The 21,693-nt window shown below is 45.9% G+C and overlaps 1 protein-coding gene across 4 annotated transcripts in view; it reads left to right on the top strand.

Moving 5' to 3' along the window:
• The window catches only part of ILRUN (inflammation and lipid regulator with UBA-like and NBR1-like domains), a 109,900-nt gene extending 105,473 nt beyond the window's left edge, over positions 1–4,427 (top strand). For all 4 annotated transcript variants that reach the window (XM_036768759.1, XM_036768761.1, XM_036768757.1 and 1 more), the window contains one exon: positions 976–4,427. In XM_036768759.1, the coding sequence (XP_036624654.1) occupies positions 976–1,011 (36 nt within the window). In that variant the 3' untranslated portion in view covers positions 1,012–4,427. The remainder of the gene's footprint in view (positions 1–975) is intronic.
• Positions 4,428–21,693: the final 17,266 nt, after the last annotated feature.

Below are 21,693 nucleotides of genomic sequence, written 5' to 3'. Positions count from 1 at the left end.
TTACTGGGAGAAAATAGGCATGCTTCACTCTCAGCTGTTGTCATTCCTTTGATGAGAGTTCTGAAGTCTTTCAGCATTTCTTCCCTTTACGTTATTGTGGGTTTTTGCAAATAACTCTCCTGGTTCTGCTTACGTGGCTTTGCACCAGTTCTTATAAACCTTAAATTTTCCTGAATTTGTCTTATTTGTAGTTTTCTTGTGGTGCAATATTATCCCATTATATTAGTTTATCATAATTTCTAGCTTTCTACCACAAAAAAGTTAATATCTGTTTTTGTGACTTGTTTCTCTTGCCAGCTAACATTCCTTGATGAAGTGGGGTTATCTAAATGTATAAATGTTAGCAGTTACTTATCAAACAAAGGACTTTTTGGCCAAAGGTATTTTGTTCCCAGATACTTAAAGTTGATCACAATTTTCAAAAAAATAAACTAGTAGGAGAAGGGTGATAATTGCAATACTAAGAATGGGGGAGAAGAAAAAAACTCTATTTTGCCCTTTGGTGATTTCTTTCAGCAGGAGTACTGGGCTAAATCTGGTTCTTACCAGATGGGGAAGTAAGACCATGAAACATTGGATTCCTGTCTGTGGGACATAGGTTATAGAAGCATGATATCTTTGGGATTTGGGAGCAAACTTCTTTGAGGGTAGGTAACAGCAGGTGACATACACATGTGGTACATACACCATGTCCAGGTTTGTAGATGAACAAAAGTGTCATGTTAGCCACTTTGGGAGAGATCTTATACAGTGTCAGCACTGGTACTTGAACCTAGGCCTTCTCACAATTAAGTTCTTGGTTCCCTCCACTGTCATACTGACTTCTGGCGACCCAGGGACCCTACTGGCAGTTGCTGAGACAGTGGAACAAAGGAAAGTGTTTTGGATGCAGTTGGTTCTGTTAATGATTGACTTGTCAACACTGTCTTGATGCTGTCAAAAATAAATCACTGATTGTCTCCAACTCTCTTCTAGGGGTTCCACGGCCCTTATCCTTTTGGACAGTCTTAAAGCGGGTATCATCACGAAGAGAAATTTACAAAGAAGGATTGACTTTGGGTGGGGAGGGCAAGGGGTTCCTTTGGATTCCAGACAACACAATATGGACCTCTGGCTCTGACTCCGCATCCTGGATGAAGAGGAATCTAAACAGACTAGTTTCAAGTAAACTCTGTATGCATGTGTGAATGCCGAATTGCGGGAATGCTGATCGAGGCTACAGAGAAGAAATCCTCATGGTCAAGCTGTGTTACGGGAAGGGGGGAGGGGCTTTTTTTTTAAAGGTAACACAAGTAATTAGGTTGCTCAGGAGGGGAAAAATGTTTAGAAATGGGAGAGAGGAAAAAAAAAGCCATCTTTTTAAACAAAACTTATTTTGCCTACAGAGAGGCTGTTGTTTTGAGAAATGTTAAGTCGGTTTTTGATTTGTTTTCCCACCCTCATCCCCTTCTCGCCCTATCCTCCAACCTCATTTTAAAAAAAACGGGCAGCACGCGTGGTTACTCCTTGCTCTGAGCAGGGGTGGATTGGAAAGCTCGAGTCGTGTGTGTTTTGGGAGTCTGTGTGCATTGCAGTGAGTGTTTCTTCTGTTGTTTAATATGAGGTTTGAGCAGGTGCTGACTTTGTGTTTTGAATGGCATTGGCCATTTAATTGTTGCTCCTCCCCCCTTTTAATCTTGTTGATTTACCCTTTTGGCATCTGAATCAGCCAACCTGTGGCTCTTTACCACAAGAAAACCTCTCTGAAGACCAAACTCTTTTCCTTGTGTTGTCTTCAACAGAGGAGGCCTCTGGAACAGACCTCAGATGATGGAGGCTTTTATTTGTCTGAAGGAATCTGCGAGCTCGCATACGAGCACACGCACACACACACACACGCACAAACGTGTGCACTCTGAAATCTGTAACAAGAAGCAAAATTAGGTTTCTTCCACATTTCTTTTATTATAGAGAAATATTTTCCACAGGTGAAATTCTATTTAGGGTTTTTCATGCTTTGAGATAGGCTGCATGTCATTATGTTCTTCCCCCCCCCCCCCCCCCCCCCCCCCCCCGCCCAAAAGTGTGTATGTTTCTTGGTGTAATTCACCAGCCAGTGTGTCAGTTTCAAGGTGTCATGTAAGTTTTCTGTTTTCATCACATTTCCTTGACTGTGTTTTCTCCCTCGAGTCCTCCTTTGTGATATGTTCACAGCCAGCCTGTGGAGGCTGAGCTGCTGCTGTCTGGAAATATTGAAACTAGAGCCGCAAGTGTAATCAGCCATAGGGGAGAGCCACATTGTCACTTCTCAACCTTAGAGGCCACATTAGTCTGGAAACAAGAGGTCCTCTGGGCAGGGTGCTTTGTAGAAGTGGCTGGGAACTAGGGTTAATGGGCAGGGGAGGGGGGTGGGGCTCGGGGATTACAGCCAGAGCTGGGATCCAGCTGCTGGCTGTACATCTGTTTCAGGCTCAAATCTCTGCACTGCCCTAGCTGCCTGTTGGCTCTGGGACAGGTAGGATATGGATATCCCAGTGGGAAGCTTGAACCAGGCTAGAACAGCTGTCTGCCAAAGATACAAGAATATGCAAAGTCCTCTTCCAGCCCCTATCCTTACCCAATCCAAACCCCACCTCCCATTACCCTTCTCCCCAAACCACACTAAAAAGTCTTAGCAAATAACCAAGTCAGGAGGGTTGTGTTGTCTCTCAGTGAGTGGATCTGAAATGCAGTTGCAGTATTGTCTGCCCATTGCCACTGCCAGGGTGGCATTAAGCTTCCCAGACCAGATATGCAGCTGCAGGGGGTCCTGTAGCCTCTGTATGTGTGTGTGTCTTTGTGTGCTTGAGTGTGTGTATGTAGGTATGTATGTACGTTTGAGGTTTTGGTGTCTCTGGATGGTAATTCTGAGAATGTGGTCGTCCTCATCCTCCTCTGATGCTGGTGTTTTGGTTTTTTTTTAAAGCATGATTGTAGGAGAGGGGTGTGTGTTTGTGTATGTGTGTGTGTGTGTGTGTGTGTGTGTGTGTGTGTGTGTGTGGCCTATAATGAGAGGATGACCTTTTGCCTACTAGGGAAGCCCTGGGGAATGTTAGGAGCCAGCTTGATCATAAGGGGACAATTGTAGACCAGTATGGGATTGGGGGTAGTGTTTATACTGCAGTAACCATTTTCTATGCACAAGCTGAGTGCCTCATGCCATTTGCAAAGAGGGAAAATGTGCTGGGTGACTAGTAGGCTGTGGAGCTGAGTTAAACCAGCAGAGTCCCAAGTTCTAAGAAGCAGAATTGTGGAATTCTGGGGAGAGGCATAGATTTCTGCTTCTGCTACCATCTTCTGCCCTTTCAAACTTTTTGTGGGCTCGGGCTATATCCTGAGACCCAGGAATCTTCTGCTAGTTCCTTCTTTTGCTAGCCCAGAAAGTAGAAAATCAGCAGCCCCTCCCAGCCTTGCTCCATCATACTCAGGCCCAATTTGTATTCAAAAGCATTGTCCCACCCACTGTAATAGCAATAGAGGGGATTGGCTACAGATGCCTCAGGCCCTCTTGAATCACAAGCCTGACCCCTTCCCTGCAGTCGGGGGATGCTTCTTACCTGCACACACTGGAGTCACCTTAGCTTAAACTCCCTTCAAAATACAGACTAAGGAGGGAGTGCTGTCTGGTTCAAGTGAAGCAGGGCATGGTCAGCAGCTCTCACCAGTCAGGAGCTTTTAGCTGCTGACTTCCCCATTTGTTTCCTTTCTTCTCCTGTGCTCCCATTCCTCCTGTCCTTATTTTGGAAACATCCTACAATACCTGTAAATCTCTGGACAGGGCCACCTTCCCCATTTGAGGTAAGGAGGGAGACGTTTTGCTGCCATGTCTGCAGAATGGAAAGTATTTCCCCTTTGGTGCTGACTCATGGTCTACCTTGTTTAGGCCAATGGGGAGTAGCTAGAGGGCTCAGGGTGAGATATCAGTATGTGTGGTGTGTATGCATGTGTTCCTTTGGGGGAAAGGAGGGACAGGAGTTGTTTGGGGGCATTTTTCTAAAGTAAATCTGTGCTTCCTTCTGGGAGGGGTGCTTCCAGCCTGGGGAAGAATCTGCCCTGACAGTAATACGGCCTGAGGTTAACTAGGAAGGGAAGGTGATGGGGACGGAACTTCCAGGACTTGGTCTGTGCCCTAGCACCTGGAGTGTAGGGGTGCTGGGCCCTCCTGGAAATGCACGATGTTACCTGCCTAGGTTTTCCTTCCTTGTCTCTGGTCATTGGAGTGGGGTGGCATGAGGAAGCAGCAATAGGCCCAGGCTGCCCCCTTTGGTTAGGGTGGTGATGCATGTGTTGAGAGAGAGAGAGTTGGATGATGTGGTGGGGCCTCACAGTGCCTGGGAAGAGATGGTGAAGAGGCTTTTCATTACTGTATAAATGAATATTTGTATGATTAAATTAACGCAGAAAATCTACGTCTGTGCAAACCTGGTGTGTTTCATTGAACTCGCATATCAAACTCTTCCACTGATCCTTTGGCACCCCAGAAATTTCATTCACTGTGTTGTCAACTCGGGGGTGTTTTGCAGTCCCCAGTTTCTGGGTTCCCAGGGCTCTCCCAGCATCTAGAGTCGGGGACTCGCCGTACTACATTTTGAGAAACAATCAACTACAACCATATGCCTTAGCCTCCCATTACTATTGGTGCCTATCAGTTGTTGCTCCCAAAGGGTAGTAGTTGTTTAAAAAAATTACTAGACACTCTTAAGTCCAGCCCTCTGCTTGGTACTGAAGTAGTGGGGTAGTAGAGTCTGGACTCCCCACCTTCTCTCTGCTCATGGATAGGAAGAGTCTTCTTCCTTCCAGTTTTAAGAGTCAGGTTACTGATCCACAGAATGTTTGTCTCCCCGGACCTGCCTTGCTGGATAAAGTCTTTGTTCATTTTCATTTTGCTGGCCCCCAGCCCATGTAACCCCAGGGGAGTTGTGGCTACTACCAGGCTGTCTCATGATGAGGAGGGGGTAGGGAGAAGGGATGTGTTCCCTGAGTTGAAATTTGGTGCTTCACGCAGAAACAATATTAAGAATGGCTATGTGGATACTGAATAGGTGTTTATAGATTGGCCTGGTGGGAACCTCACCAGCATTTTAAACATTGTTTCTCTGTACGTATGCCCTGTTTTGCCTGTAGGAGGACCACCTGGATAAGTCAATCCCTGCCTGCAAGAAATTGGCAATCTGAAGTAGAAGGATGGCATTAAATATATGAAAAGTTAAACACTACTGCAAGAATCAGTAAAGACAACAATAGGAGTTGGCACAAGGCAGTATGTTATTTTTTTCTTTTAAAAATTGCTGTTTGTTTTTGCGTCACATTGATTTTTGAGCATCTCCTTCCTTCCCCTTCCCCCACCATGAGCTATCCCTTGCAACAGATTAAAAACAGTGTGTGATTGATGCCGGGTGAATGGTGAGTTCAGTTCAACAAATAATTAAGTACTACGTGTACCCTGGGGGCGCAAAGACCAAAAAATGAGCCTGTGCTCTGAAGTCAGAAAAATAGTCCGTGCCTTCCAGGGGGGTATGATCTGGACACAAGCAAATCCAAGGTCATTTGAGGAAGAGAGAGTTCTAAGAGAGGCAAGCCTGCAGGAAGACTATAATGACTGATAAATAGGCTTTAAGTTTTACCATGCCCCTTACATTATATCAGCTGGGCCTCATGTCTTATTTGGCCACATCACTTCCCCCACTCTGTAGGTTTCAGTTTCCTCTGAAAAATGAAGTGGTAGGGTTGAGATGGCTTAACATCTCTTCTAGTTCTAAATCCTCTGATCCTGCAAAACGCAAGTTTAAGATTCTGAGAGGCAGAGGTGAGAAAGGAGTGTCTCCTAAGCATGAGAGCAGCCTATTTGGGGGAATGGAGGTAAGAGATGAAATACTGTTTTAGGGAATAGCCTGTTTCTTTGGAACATAAATTGTATTAAGGAGAGGATAATGTGAAATGTTTGGCAAGATGAGAGTCTAGGTCTTTAAATGCCAATTTGAGTTTATATTTTATCTCAGTGGCACTAGAGAGTCACCAAATATCTTTGAGCAGGGCAGTGATGGGGTCATACCTGTATCTCAGAAAGATTATTGTGTCAAACGTGTGTAGGATGGATTAAGGAGGAAAGAGGGGGCCAAGGAAGCAAGGAGAACAGTTACTCCTTAGCACAGTCCAGAGATGATGACTTGACTCCTTCCATGACGCTGCTCTGGCTTGTTTGTCCTACGTGTATGACTGACTCCTTGGTCTCCTTGATAGCTCATCTGGTAGTGGGGAGGGTTGGGAGGATGACTGGGGCTTCCGTTCATTCTTTCCAACATCACTTGCTCCAGCTGCCTCCCTGAGCCTCATAACTTTGGAACCTTTGTATTTATTTTCTCAGTTTGTCCTTGAGCAGGGAAACAAAAGCTCAAGAGAAACCAAGTCACACAGCTGTTGTCAGAATCATGGTGAAAACCCTGCTTTCGTAGCTCCAAGACCAACACTTTATGGGCCTGCATTACTATCTATCCTAACCTCATAGATCCCCAAATTTTTCTTTCAAGAAGTAATATCTCTAGGTAATAATATAATAATAGGTGTTATTTAGCTAGCATTTTTAAATTTACCAAGGGTTTTATGTGCACATAATTTGTGCCTCCCTATGACTCAGTGAGATAGACAATGTAGTTATCCCTATGTTACAGGCTGAGGTTATATCAGTCAACCAACCATTAAGTTTTAAGTGCCTATTCTTCATCCAGCACTTTGATAAGCTCTGGGGAAAGACATATTCCCCATTCACAGAGTTTAACGTAGCAGGGGGAGGGGGGGACTGCATGTACATTAACATATAGATATATACAGCATAATGTAACATGAATGAATACAAATCTACAGGAAGCTAGTTTGGGAGGATTATGAAAGGGTTCATGTAGGATACAGTCCTTGAGCTGCTGTCTTCAAGGAAGACAAGGACCCTGAGGAGGAGGTAAATACGGAATGTATTCTAGAAATCTAAAACAACCAGCTCAAAGCAGTAGATACAGGAGATGGAGCATTGTGTGTGAGGTGCAAAGAAAAAGCTGGTTTGGCTGGTTCACAGAGTATATAGGAGGAGGAGCAATGTTCAGTGAGGCTGGAAGGATAGGTTGGGTCCGGATTTTGTATGTTTTACTTAAAAGCTAAACAGAGGAGTTTATGCTTTAGAGGCAATAGGAAGCCATTGGAGTTTATTGAGTAGAGAGAGGGAATATCATGGTCAGATGTGTACTTAAGGAAAATTTCTCAGGAAGTAGTGTGTATGGTAGACTGGAGTGGTGAGAAACTTGAGGCAGGAGATCAGTTAGGAGGCTTGTTGCAATAATCTGGGAGAGAGATGATGAAAGACTGAACTGAGGTGGGAGCTGCGTGAGTCAAGAGAGATCTTTACGTCTTGAGAGATGTAAAGACACAGAAACGTGAGATTTAGCAACTGGTTGGATTTGTGGGGTGAGGGAGGGCCAAGAGTCAAACGTAATTCAGAGATCACAAAGCTGGGAGACAAGAAAGATGGTGTCGCCTTGGACAGAAATAGTAAAGTTTGGAAGAGGGGAAAGTTTTGGGGGAAAGACAGTTCAGTTTTGCTGCTGTTGACTTTTCCATGGTCATTCCTCTTCTAAGTGTCATAGTCAGGAACCGAACCCAGGTTCCAGCACTTTACCAATATGCTATGCTGCCTCCCAAGGTACTTACTGATAGTAGAATCAGAACAGGACATTCGTGCCAGTTAACAAGCATTTATTAAACACTGGGATACAAAGACAGGCAGAAACATGTCCTCAAGGAGTTCACATTTTAATGGGGGTCAAGATTTGGACATTATGTCTCTTGTGTGTTATTAACCATTAGAGGTCTTAGGCTTCACTGTAGTACCATTAATTGTAAGATTTAGAGTTGTAAAGGACCTGAGAGATGGTTATTTTATGGATGAATAAAAAAGGATTGCTTGAGTATTTACTATATGTAAAACCCTGTGCTTTGGAGGTTCAGATAGAAAAGCAAAGGCAATCCCTTTTCTGGAGGAGGTCACTTTCTGATGGAGGCAGTTTCATTGCATGTTTCAGCTGTAAGTCATTTGGAAAGGTCTTGTGGTCCATAGGGTACATCTGCAAAGCAGATAGCAATGGATCTTCTTTACTGTGGAACACTGATAAGATGTTTTTCTGATGTTGAACCATTTGACAGTGCCAAGGACTTTGGTGTTAAGATGTTTTTTCTAAGCCTTCAGGGGGCTTCCTTGGATGATGGCTGCAAGTTGCTGGTTCAGAAGCAGGGCTAGTATCTTTTTAAAAAAAATACATGTTTCATTTATTTTTAGTTTACAACATTCAGTTCCATAAGCTTTTGAGTTCCAAATTTTCTCCCCTCCTCGCCTACCCAAGACGTCATGCAATCTGATATAGGCTCTATACATTAAACATTTTCACATTAGTCATGTTGCAAAGAAGAATTATAACCCATGGAATAAACCTTGAGAAAGAAGAAACAATACAAAGGAAAGAGCAAATAGTATGTTTTGATCTGCATTCAGACTCGTGTAATCCTTTCTCTGGATATGGACAGCATTTTCCATCACTGTCTCAGAATCTTGCATTGCTGAGAAGAGCCAAGTCTATCAAAGTCAGTCATTGCACAATGTGGCTGTTACTGTGTACAGTGTTCTCCTGGTTCTGCTCCCCTCACTCAGCATCAGTTCATATAAGTCTTCCCAGGTTTTTCTTAAATCTGCCTGCTCATCATTTCTTATAGCATGATAGTATTCCATTACATTCATGTACCACAGCTTGTTCAAACATTCCCCAATGGATGGGCACCCCCTCAATTTCCAGTTCTTGGCCACTACAAAAAGAGCTGCTATAAATATTTTTGTAGATGTGGGACCTTTTCCCATTTGTATGATCTCTTTGGGATATAGCCAGCAGGCTGGTATTTTGGGGAGTACTGCTGTTCCCGGTTCTCTTGGCCTTACCTGCCCATCAGTGGCAGCAGACAAATGGTTGTTAGTGATGGTGTTGAGAAAGGTAATGTTCTCAGGGAATGCTCACACTAATGTTTGGAGGCCAAGCTAGAAACTGGGCTAAGCAGTACAGTGGCCACTGCTATTCCTAAGACTTGGGTTTCAGGGTCCTGGGGTGACTCCATTGGGGTCAGAGGAGAGGTGATGGTAGCGGTTTGACCCTACTGGCATGTTGTTCTCTGTTTCTCCCTAATTATGGTGGGCCAGCTCACCTCCCTCCTCGGTGGCAGAGAGTATAAATGGTAGGGCCCTTGTCCACAGTAGTTATGGAGAGTAAGGTTCTAGAGAAGGGAACTCACTCAGTTACATTGGTAATAACTACTAGAGGCAGGGTTCATATTCAAGCCACCTTCTAATGGGTGATCTTTCCCCTTGTGCCCCTTACAACCCGACTCATCACAAAATTTTGTTGTTGTGTATTATGGAGAGCGGGATTTTCTGGCATCAAAAACATGCATATATCTGAAGAGGAATATCTGGGTCCTATGTTGCATTTCTTAGACCCCACTCTGCCAGGATGAGTAGGCCCTGAGGGGAGATGTTCTCAGAAAATTCAGCAGAGGGAGCTGGGCCTGATGAGAAGGGAGTACATTTGGCTGAGCATAGCAAGGTAGTGCTCAAATTGGGGCCTAAACCCAAGGTTCTAGGTCTGTTGGTTAGAGATACCAGCCTCTGGTGTCCATTGCATGGGGCCCAGCTCCAGGCACAACTGGGACAAGGTGTCTGGAGAATGGGATCATAGAACGTTATAGCTCAGTGAATGTTACAAAGACATTAGAGGCCAATCCCTAAACATTTTTACGTAGATTGTTACTGGTAACTTTTGTTTTTACATCGCTTCCATTTCGCCATGTCTTTCTCTCCCAGAGAGCTATCCCTTAAAACAGAGACCTTTTTTTTTTTTAAAAAAAGAGGAAGACAAGACCAATCCCCTCATTTTTATGGCGAAAGAAACTTAGGACCAAAGAGAGAAACAAACTTGCCCAGGATCACTCAGGTAGTAAGTAGCAGAGCTGGAATTCGAACCCAGGTCCTCTGACTCCAAAAAGAGAAGCAGTCCCCTCCAGAGTGAAGTTCCTCTGAATTGAGTAAGTGCTTACTGCCCTTATCCCTTACCCTACCTCTATTCTATGGCACAGGCCATGACCCCATATCCTGCTTCAAGTGCCTGTAGCTGTTTGTTCTGGTAGGGAAATGCAGCCCCTCCACCCTACCCCACCACCTGACTTCTTTCTCTCAGGACTGCCCCCCTTTGCTACTCACCGTCGTACACATACCCACACCTCTTTCTGTCACTGAGCAGCTAAATACTTGACAGAATCTGTTTGTCTTTGGGGCTGTAACCTGTCACAAATCCACCGGGCTCAGGGAGAGCAGAGCAGATCAGATGGCGCCTCCTCGCCCAGGTCATTCCCACGGGGGCTTTGTGACGCAGGTCAGGGCTCTCAGCCATAGTTCTGTGTATGTGTGCATTGGGGGGTGAGGGGGAGTAGGGGGCAGCTTGCCAGGGCCCAGCCCTCCTGGCAAAACAAATGAGTCCCCCCACTGGGGTTGCACCTGGGCCAGCCTTACCTCCCACCCTGTTCTTCAAGCATCCTGCTGGGCACCTGCTGGTGCCCGTACCACTCTTTCCCAGAGCAGAATTTGGATGCCTTGGCCCCATTTGGCAGCAGGGGCAGCCTCTGCTCAAGAATTGAACACACCCACACCACATCCTGAAGACCAGGATGGTGAGCCTTCACCGAGGCTGTGGTGGCAGTTTCTATTATGATTACTGTCATTATCATGTTTATTTGCGGTACAGCCAAAAGACTTGGAAAGAAAGGACTCAACCATCAGCTGTGGCACTGACTGACTTAGCTTTGTGATCTTGGGCAGGCCCCCGGGCCTTCATTTCCTCCTCGTATGTGAAACATGGATCTGGACCATACGAACGTTAACGTCCAAGTGCTGCGCTAGGCTAGGCCCCGAGGACGCAGACAGTGTGAATGAGACACTTCCTACCCGCAGGACGATTGCATTCCAACGGGGAAACAAGACGATTAAAGATAGCTGAGAGAGCGAGGCACCAGCGGCCGAGGAGGCTGGGAAAGGCTCCACCGAAAGGTGATGCTGGAGCTGGGACTGGAAGAGAGGGACTGGGAGGTGGCTGCCCTTCCGGCCCTGACGTTCGGTTACCATCATCATCCTTACCGTACTGTATTTGTGTAGTGTTCGGGGTTTCATAAAGCACTTCCTGACCCACGCAGCAAAGCTGTCGGGGAGATAGAATAAACATCCCTAGGCGAATTGATAGTGTGGGTGACTTCCAAGGTCAAACGCTGAGAACCCCATGTCGTCCTAACTCCAAATCCAGCACCCCTTTTTTCTGCCAAGTCTGTTGTCTTGTATTTTTATATCATGATTATTTCTGCTTAAACCCCCTCCTCCTGAACCATACCTTTGTAATCAAGAAATGCGTATAAGCAAAACCAGCTCATACAAGCAGCTTCTTGAGACGGTGCCCATCCCATTCCGTGTCTCCCCCTGTCTCCTCTCCTCCGCATTCCCACCTGCCTGCTGAGAAGAAGGCTGTATGTTTGGCCTTATAATTAATCAGTGTGTGTCGTCAGTTACAGTATTGTCATCCTGTCCGTCTTTCTCCGGGGTTCTTTGCTTTACCCTATATTGGTGCGTTAAACAGCCTTTAATAACTTCTCAAGGCGAGGAAGCTAGACTGGATTGGCATCGGGGTTTCTGTCCTGCTTGGCAATCTGTGATTCTGTGAATGAATCTGTGGTCTCCTCTGGGGTGGGCACTAAGCAGAGTGACAGCTTGTCCCTTTATGGTTAGAATGCCCTTGAGGCTGAGCCAGACCGACCACTGACCACTTTAAGATACTGTCTGCCTGTTCAGAGAGGAGCTGAAAGCTCAGGTGGTAATTAGATTTGGGCAAAATTCTGCTCCCTTAATAATAATTTACATTTTTATAACACTATCCATGTATTCCCTCATTTGATCCTCACAATAGAAAACATTGGTATAGTGCCAGCTGTGTGCCAGGTACGGTGGTAAGTGCTTGACAGCGATCGTCTTGGTTGAACCTCACAACAACGCCATTTGACAGTCGAGGAAACTGAGGCAGACAGGTTAAGTGTCTTACCCAGGATCACAAAACTAGGAAGTGTCTGACTCCACATTTGAATTCGGGTCTTCTGACTCCAGCCAGGTAGGCGGTGCAGTGGATAGAGTGCTGGGACTAGAGTCAGGAAGACCTGAATTCGAATGTGACCTTGGGCAAGTCACCTAGCCTCTCCCCTGGTGGAGGAAATGGCAAATGGCTCCAGTATCCTTGCCAAGAAATCTCTGGACAGTATTGGTGTGTTACGGTGCGCGGGGCTATGACGATTCGAATTCCACTGAACGACGACAGCTTCCTGACTTCGTTATCAGCCGTTAGCACCTACCTGCCCCTTAATAATCAAAATAGCCAGCATTTATCTAGAGTTTGCAAAATGCTTTAGAAACGTATGAAAGGCTATTTGCCCTATTTTACAGATGAGGGTACTGAGGCACCTCGCCTAGGGTCTCCTAGTTAGGATCTGAGCTGGGATTTGATCTCGGGTCTTCCTGACTCCAGGTCCAGTGTTCTATCCGCCGTCCCTCCTGGCTGCCTCGTGGTAAGGAAGAATGATAACAGCTAATGTTTATGTAGTGCTCTACGCTCTGCCAAGAACTTTGTACATCTCATTAGATGCTCGCAACAACCCTTGGAGTTACTGTCCCCATTCTATTGGTGAGCAAAGTAAGATTGAGCGGTCAAGTGACTTCCCATCCTGATAATGCGTGTCTGAGGCAACAGCCTCATCTATGCCACCTAGTACTCCCTAGCTCGCGCAAGCGTTGTTAACCTCGTTTCATGGGTGAGAAAACCGAAGCTCACGGACATGGGGAATCGGCATGGCTGAGACTCGGCAGAGCTGGGACACAAAGTTGGGTCTTCTGACAATGCCAGTGTTCTACCATGTTGAATGATCTTTACTCTGGGTGACTTGTCACTTCACGTCTGGACAGCTGTGCCCTTCCTTCGTCTCCTCTTGCCCGGCCCGTTGGTCCCCCTGATCCCCAAGGGGATTAGGGCTGGAATTGGAACGTAGCTGCTGAATGGGCGAGGGAGCCCTAAGCTTGGTTGGGTTTTTCAGTGAGGCATCTTTAGAGCTTGAAGCTGTTGTTCGTCCTTCATTTTCAAAGAGGAGCAGTGACCTCACCAGTGACTTGCATGTGAATTGGATTGAAGTGAGGCAGAGTTGAGCAAAGTCCATCAGCCTCACTCTCTTCCAGAGTCAACCAAGTCTGGTGGCAGGACAAAAGTCAGGGTGACTGGCAGTGGCCCAGGATGCATCTTCAGTGTCGAAGCACTTCATAGCACCTGCTTCAGCTGCCTTTGTGGCCTCTGGAACAAATTGTCCTCACCTGCCCATTCTGCCAGAGAGCGTCTTCATAGGCTTGGGGTAGACACCCCCTAACTCACCGATAGATTCGAACCTGGCAGTTACCTTCACCTTTGTTCAGCCTGTCTGCTGAGATGGGTTTACCAGGGTCTGGCTGCTGCATGGCTACAACTTCTTGGAGCTGCAGGTGAGAGTTGGGTGCTGTGTGGACACCAAAGGTAGATGAGCAGCCCTGAAAAGGGCTCCACAAGCCCTCGCACTAGAGGGGCTAGACTTCCCTGAATACCCCACACGCTCCAGAGCTTGAAGGTACGTCAGTGGTCAGTGCTGGTGTTCAGTCAATGAGCATTTATTAAACACCTTTGTGCCAATAACTTTACTGAGTACACAGGATAACAAAGAAAGTTAAACACAGGCCCTGCTCTTCAGGAGCTCCCAATCCAGTAGGAGAAACAACGTACAAATAACTGTACAAACAAGACAGACACAGAATAAATTGGAGATAGTTAATAGAGGGAAGGCAGGAACTTGAATGTTTCTAACTGTTCCCTATGTCTGTATTTTGTTTGTGCTGTAAATGAATAATGCCTAGTGTGCCACTGTTTGATGTGGGTATTAAGGTTGGCCCCTGTCTTGGAGGACAGTGAGCAGTTGGAAGAAGCATTCCCTCTAGATCAAGCAAAAGTAATTTTTATTCACTTAGTATATGAATGAAACAATCCTTACAAGTGACTTACATTCTAGTGGGGGAGACAAGAAGAGTATGTGTGTGTGTGTGTGTATGTGTGTATATGAATAAACACAGGGCAATTTGAAAAAGAGGAAAGGTTTTATGTAAGTGGCATGTCAAGGCACACAGCTCTGCTGATTGGGTCCATTATAAATTCATATTCAACTTCAACTGAGCCCTCACTATAGCAAGGCAATCCTTTTATTTTTCCCTAATTGATTTTCTCCCCAGAAAAAGCTCATCTTAACCTCTTCTCAAGCCTCTCACACTGAGATTCTCCACCATCCACATTTCTACCGAGAGCCCCGAATCTTAATTTACTTAGAAAAGTGAGGGTGTTGTATGTGAAAAGCTCACATTTGATTCTTATCCCTTTCTCTTCATCTCAAAACTCAATATTCTCCCCCACTGTCTCCTTTTTCCCAGTCTCTCACAATGAGGTGGCCATTCTCCTTGCCAAGACTGTATAGTGCCCTCAATCCCATACCCTTCCATTTCTCCAGCTTATTGCCCCCTCAAGCATTCTTACTTAGTCTCTCTCCAACCTCTCCCTAGCTACTGGTCCCTTCCCTACTGCCTTTGAACATGTCTAAGTCTCCCTCATCTTAAAAAATCCTCTCTAGAACCTATCAACCTCTGATAACTCTTATCTTGCCTCCCTTTCTTTGCCAAACTCCTAGACAAAGCTGTCTGTGCTTGCTACCTGTATTTCTGTTTCTGACCTCACCAATAGACTGAAACTGTTCCTCCAAAGTTACCAAGTATTTCTTAATCTCCAAACCCAGTGGTCTTTTCTTCAGTCCTCGTAATTCTTGCTCTCCTGCTTCATTTGACATTGTCTTCCTGGATCCTCCCTTCTCTGGGTTTCCACCACACTCCTCTCCTGGTTCTCCTACCTGTCTTAATTTTCTTTTTCTTCCTCTTTTAAAAATTTTTTGATCTAAGAGATGACTCTTGGGAAAGAGGAAGGGGAGGGAAATGTAGATGATGTAAAAGCAAATGATACCAGTACAAATTGATGAAAAATAAAATACAGATAAAAAAAGAATAGCACAGCACAGCGTCATACAATAGGGGAAAATTGTTAATAGGCTTGGCTGGGGAGAACTTCTTAATAATTAGAAGTATCCAAAGGTGAAATTGCCTATTTTGGGAAATAGTGGCTCCCCCCTCACTAGAGATTTTTAAGCAAAGACTGAATGACCACTTGTTGAATATGTGAAGGAGGGGAATAAGGTTCTTTCCCATATGGATTGATCTTGAAAGACCCTTAGAATTGTGAGATTTGTTGCCCATGTGAAGTATGGTTCTTTGCTGTCCTATCCAAAGTGTTAGTCTTCCATGTGTTCTGGTCATTTTTTTTTTTATTGCCAAAGTAGAAGTGATGAGAGTAGGTGCAGAGCAGCCTAGCATAGGGCACTGAACTCAGAGACACAAGACTAAGGTTTGAATCCTGCCTCAGTTATCTCCTTAGTCATATGATACTGGGCAAGTCACTTAATTTTCTCTGAGCGTCAGCTCTAGCATCTGTAAGATGGTGATAATAAGTGCCTGTACCTCACAAGGTTGTGATGAGAAAATCAAATGAGATAATGTATATAAGAAACTTGGCAAGCCTGAAGTGCTGTATGAAAGTGAGCTATAATTTTGAGGTTCAATGGTGTATTCCCCTTTATTGAGGTAGTCCTCAATGAGGAGAAAGTTGGAGAATATCAGGTTCTGACGGTTTCCTGTTTCCAGACTGGTGGGCAGTCTCATTCCTTTGAGGTCATTGGATGAGAAGATGGGACTTACTTGGATGGTAAATTGAAGTTCTGAATTGTCAGAAAATTCTTCTTTTCGTTCTGGTTTGACTTATATCTGGATTTAATATTTCAGCCTATTTCCACTGTCAAGGTGGAGGGCAGCTTTGGGAGGGGTTGAATGACTAGTATTCTCGCATACCCTATCCAATCTTTCAGTTACCAAACTTTAAAGTTTAATTTGCTGAATACATATTCGTTATTATTATTAATTGTTGTTATCTCTCCACTTGCCTCTGAAAACTCTATTCCCCAACCCCCAGTTCTTTTGAGCAGCCTTCTCCCTAACACTCCAGTTTCCTAACACTCATTGTCAATCTTTTCATTTTTTTTCCCCAGGCAACCCTAATTTGACAGTTTATTGCTTGAAGTTCCTGATTTCCAGTATCTTCTAAATTGCTGGTTCCAGAAAGCAGGGCAAGGAAGAGAAGCCTTTGGATTCAGTCAATGAATAAGCATTTACTGAACACTTGATATATGCCAGACATTGATGATACAAAATCAAAGCAATCCTTACCCTCAAGGAGCTTATGTCAAGGAGACAACATGTATACACATAACCACATACAGAATACCAAAGTAGGGTCAAAGGACCCTCCATCTCTCTTGATAGGGAAGAAGCATCTCTAAGCCTTGGGATGGGGAGTGGAATGAGGATGGTGAAATATGGAGGCAGGACTTAGCTCTGCCACTGCCTCCTTTGACTTTGGGAACTAGTCTCATCTGTCCCAGTGTTTGCCTGCTCTGTAGTGCCATGTACTGAGAATTTGAAGTCTGAGGATTGATTGAACATTAGAGCTGAGAAGAGACCTCATTCCAGCCCAGCTTCCTCATTTTACCGATCAGTCCATCAGAAGCATTTATGAAGTACTTACTGTGTACCAGCCACAATGCTAGAGGCAGAAACAGTCCCATAGAGGGCAAGTGCCAAAGGACCCACAGGGACTTCAGTGACCAAGCAGGAACCACAATCTGTCCCCGGTTCCCATCTCTCACGTTTTCCAATACACCAATCTGTTTTTTCCCCTGTTTGGGGTCTAGCCTAGTTCTGGCCCAGACCATTCCACTTTAGGTCTAGGCAGCAGCCTCATAGACTTTTTGGGGCAATATCTGGACAAATTCCCCAGTCCTCTGTACACCCAACTCACATCTGCCTGTAGTGAATAGCTTGAGCCAGCAGAGGGCACTGAGTGATCCTATTCTCTGTCAGGTCTAGGGGTTGACCGCTATAGCTAGGAATTCTAACTCCTGGGGCATTCAGTAGAGATGGGAGAGAGGGAAGCAGGGGAGATCTGAGGTATCTCCTATGGATTGGAGCCTAAAGTCATGGGAATAGAAGTTAAGGAACTTAGGAGCCAGGGTGTTCAAAGGGAGCAGGGGTTGGGGTAGAGAGAAAGATGGGGTTCTAGGTGGTGAACCAGGGAGGGAGGCCTGGAGGTCCACAGGGGAAGGCAACAAGATCTGGGCAGTCTGGAGTGTACCCTAAAGGAGGAAGGTGGCTGCTGAGTGATGCTGACAGAGGGAGTGTCAGAGTAGCAGTGGGAAGCAAGAAGCATGCCAACTCTTCTTCCTGGCCCCGTGTGCCAGGGGTGTGAAGGAAAATGAGCAGTTGGCCATGGAGAGGATGCCAAGAGATGTGGTGTCTTTGGGAGAAAGCTCGATTGTGGTTTTGGTGCGATGTAAACCTTCAGAGAGGCTTATATTGACATCATAGATTTAGAGCTGGAAGGAACTTTAGCTAATGATGATGACAGCTGGCATTTATGTAGCTCTTCAGGGTTTGCCAAATTCTTACCACGTTCTCTCGTTTCATTGTCATGATACTCCTGAGATCTAAGTGTGCTTGCTATCCCAGAGTTTTTGTTTGTTTTGCAAATGAAGAAGCTGACAAAGACTGAGGGGCCTGCGGACCCCTCATAAGTATCTGAGGCAACATTTGGACTCAAGTCTTCCTGATTCCAAGTCCAGTGTTTAATTCACTAGCCGTTTATCTCTTTGTCTAGAGGCTATTGAATGCAACCCTTCCTTCCCATTTTACAAATAAGTAAAGGGAAACCCAGAATGGGATTAAGTTGCAGAGGCAGGATTTGTCCTCTGCCTCTAAATCCAGGGATCTTTCCAGTGAGGAAGGTTCTCACAGAGAATGCACTAGAACAGGAGGGCTGAGGAGTAACTGGGAAGAGCCAGGACTGTAGATGTGGGGGGAGCAGGTTGGAGAGGGTGCTTTGGGTGACCTGAATTCCCAGGTCAGATGCCCCTCTTGGCATGTGATAGCTATGGAATTTTGGAAGAGCTGTGGGGCAAGAATCAGTGGCCAAGCAGGAGAGCCAGCTGGTCTGATGACTAATGAATGATTCTGGGGAGTGGTAGCCTCCCCATCCCAGGATGTAAAATCCTGATTGCTTTGTGTTAGTTCCAAGTGGAGAGAGAGGGTGAGATTCTAGGCTGCGGTAATTGGGCTGGAGTCAGGTGATGGACAAAGCTGCGTTAATCTGTTCTGGACCTTGTGTTGTATAGTTAGGTGGAGGGTGGGGAGGAATAGAGGTGCAGGTGGTAAACTTGTTCCCTTTTGTGTGCTTTTATAGCAGGACCTCCAACCTATGTAACTTCTACCACTTCACTCACTAGGTAAAAAGGAATTCTGACATGGGATGGCCGAGGAACCCTGTTTGGGCAGTTGTCAGATAGTAAATAGAGCTAGGATTGATCAGAGGAGGACACAGTTTCCTAAGAAGGAGAGGAAGACCTCTCAGGGATAAGCCTGTGCAAGGGTACTGTTGTCAGTTTTTGTGTTTTAGTTTAAGTGGAGGCTGGCTTACGAGTGGGGTTTTTAGCCAGCTTTATGGAGCTGTGATCTTCTAGTGGTACATACTTTGGGCTTAGACTCAAGCTTTGATCCCTCATCTCCTCCAAACACCCAGGAAGGCAGTGGGGGCTCTCTGGCCTGGCTGCACCAGGGGGTTCTGAGTGATGGCCTGGGGAGCCTGTGGCTAGGAACTGGTTGGGCAAGCCGTTCTTGGCCTGAGCTGCTGTGGTTTACCACTTCCGAGCTGGTCTCTTCAGCTAATAGCAACTGGGAGAGCAGGAGTGGAGGCACATTTTGTCCTCAGTGCCACCTCACGGGGATGGAGGTCAGAGTGATGGGCCAGGTATAAAAATGGGTTTGGGCCTGGAGCTTCCAACCAGGAAGCTCTTCTTGGCTCATTACCTGTGCTCCTTTTGTTTATAATAACAACAATGGCCTCCATTTTTATTGAGTTTTTCACGTTTACGAAGTGTTTAACTAGGAAGACGGCACAAGTATTATCATCGTCCTCATTTTAAAGGGGAGAAAATGGAAGCTCAGTGGTCTAAATGACCTCTTAGCATAGGATAATAGAGCAGCTAGGTGGTGTAGTGGACACAGTGCTGACTCATCTTCCTGAGTTCAAATCCAGCATCAGACACTAGCTGTGTGACCCTGGGCAAGTCACTTAACTCTCTTTACCTCAACTTCATCTGTAAAATGAGCTGGAGAGGGAAATAGTAAACCACTTCAGTATCTTTACCAAGAAAACCCCAAATGAGGTCAAGCGTCGGGTGCACGACGACAACAATAGGGTCACATAGATTTAGATCTAGAAAGGACCTCAGAAGCCATCTCATCTAACCCCCCTCATGCTTGCGGATGAGGAAGCTCGGGCCCAGGTAGGAGAAGTGACTGGCCCAGGGTCACACAGGTACCAAACAGTAGATCTGGAATGTGAACCTTCAGACACAGCCAATGTGCTGTCAGTGCACTAGACAATCACTAAACATAAGTATTAATCTCTACAGTCCCTTCAGCTCTTGAGTCTGTGACCTGGCTTGCCAGTGGTCAAAGGGGTCACAGCATCAAAATCAGATAGAAATCTCCACCCTGCCCCACTTAGCAGAACTGAAGCTAGGTATTGGGACTTCACTCCTTGGGGAGAATTCAAGGGAGAGGAGGAGAGGGCCTGAGTACTATGAACATTAAGATGTTAGCTCCCCCTGTTCAGCGGGAGTCCCCCAATACTGCAGGTATTGCAGTAGACATGAAGGGAACATTCCGGTCTAACCCAAAGCCCCAGTCCCTCCTAATAAATTCTCTTCCCTACATCCCCAATGCCTCTCAGGCTCTTGTGCTTGGGGTAGATTCAATTTGGGATGGGAGACACAGCAGCGTAGAAGATAGTCCAAGTTCAGAGGCAGTCATTCTGGGAACGGCATAGTATGGCTCAGTGGGCAGGATACAACACTTGGAGTCAGGAAGGCCTGGTTTCAACTCCCACTTGAATTTACTGGCTGTATGATGTTGGGAAAGTCAGCATTGCCTCAGCTTCCTCATTTGTAAAATGAGCAGGTCGGGTTTGGTGGCTTCTCAGGTCCCTTCCAGCTCTAAGTCACCAATGATTCCATGATTCCTGTAAGAGATGGAGGAAACATGGGCCCTGGGAGAGGGGTAGTCTTGGCCCCATGGGCATCTCTACCACCTGGGCAGAGTGGGCTGGCAGAACCTCAAGGTGAGTTTTGGAGAAGGGGATCAATGGTGGTGCCTTGGGGCAATGCTCTGATCACCCCCATGTTTTTGCACCTCTCTTCTCTCCCTATCTCTAAGGAGTTCCAGTTAGTCACTCAGAAGATGGAACTACCTGCTTGGTGTCCAGCACCAAGCTGCCTGCCAAATCTTCTTCTCCCCTTATGTTTGTTCACTCTCTTTGTCCTCAGGCCCAGAGTAGAGGGGAGAAGACAGACTGAGACATCCTCTAACTTATGTAGCTAAGCTACCACTACCAGGCTAGAATAAACTGGGCAGTGTGGTGGGAATAGTTTCTTGGCCAAACAGAGAAAATGAGTATTGAAGGGGAATTGTCCTAGGCTGAGTTGGAAACCCCAAATGGTAAATATGCAAAACTCTAAGGTTTGGGGGGATTAGCAGGAGACCTGTGTTGCCAGGGATGCCTCAGGGAGCTGGTGGGTGTAGGGACCCTGACCCAGGCTAGCAGTAGTAAGCTCAGCTAAAGCTGGGTTCCAGGTCTGGTGTTGTACATGGTGGGGAGAGAAAGTTAGGGACCAAAATCTGCAAAAGGGCTTCTCTTTCTTTGCATGTCCTTCCCTCTGAGATTACCTTCAGTTTGTCCTGCCTCTTTCTATGTACATAGTTTGTTTGCATGTCCTCTCCCCCGTTAAATTGTGTGCTCCTGGAGGTCAGGGACTCTCTTTTGCCTTTCTTTGTATCCCCAGCACTTAGCACAGTGCCTGGCACACAGTAGGCAATTAATAAATGCTTGTTGACTTGACATTTCCTTTCCTCCTCCTCTATCCCCACTTTTAAAGGAATGATCATGATGCTGAAGGGAACCTTAAACATCATTAATCCCTTTGTTGTATTTACCCAAGGTCATACAGCTTGGCCCTAACTTGTCCACAGTCTTACTGCTTGTCACTGGTAGAGCCCATGATATCCATGCCAGCCTGGGGTTCTTGGAACCAGCACTGTGGGTGGTAATGGTTGGTGTATGGTGTGGGGAAGGGTTGGTATAAGCAAAGAACTCAAAATAGGGGAAGGGAAACTGTTCATTTCATACCAGAGGTTCTTTCTTTGTGGGGGATGGGAAGGGAGTGAGTCCAATCTCAGTCTGAGTATCTGGCCCTGGTTTGTAGGGCACAGGGACAGTTTGGGGCTCCCAGATA

The sequence above is a fragment of the Trichosurus vulpecula genome, chromosome 7, assembly GCF_011100635.1.
Source record: "Trichosurus vulpecula isolate mTriVul1 chromosome 7, mTriVul1.pri, whole genome shotgun sequence".
NCBI classification, from domain to species: domain Eukaryota; kingdom Metazoa; phylum Chordata; class Mammalia; order Diprotodontia; family Phalangeridae; genus Trichosurus; species Trichosurus vulpecula.
Note: the sequence above shows the minus strand (reverse complement) of the source record. Positions and strands in the feature narration are given on the sequence as shown.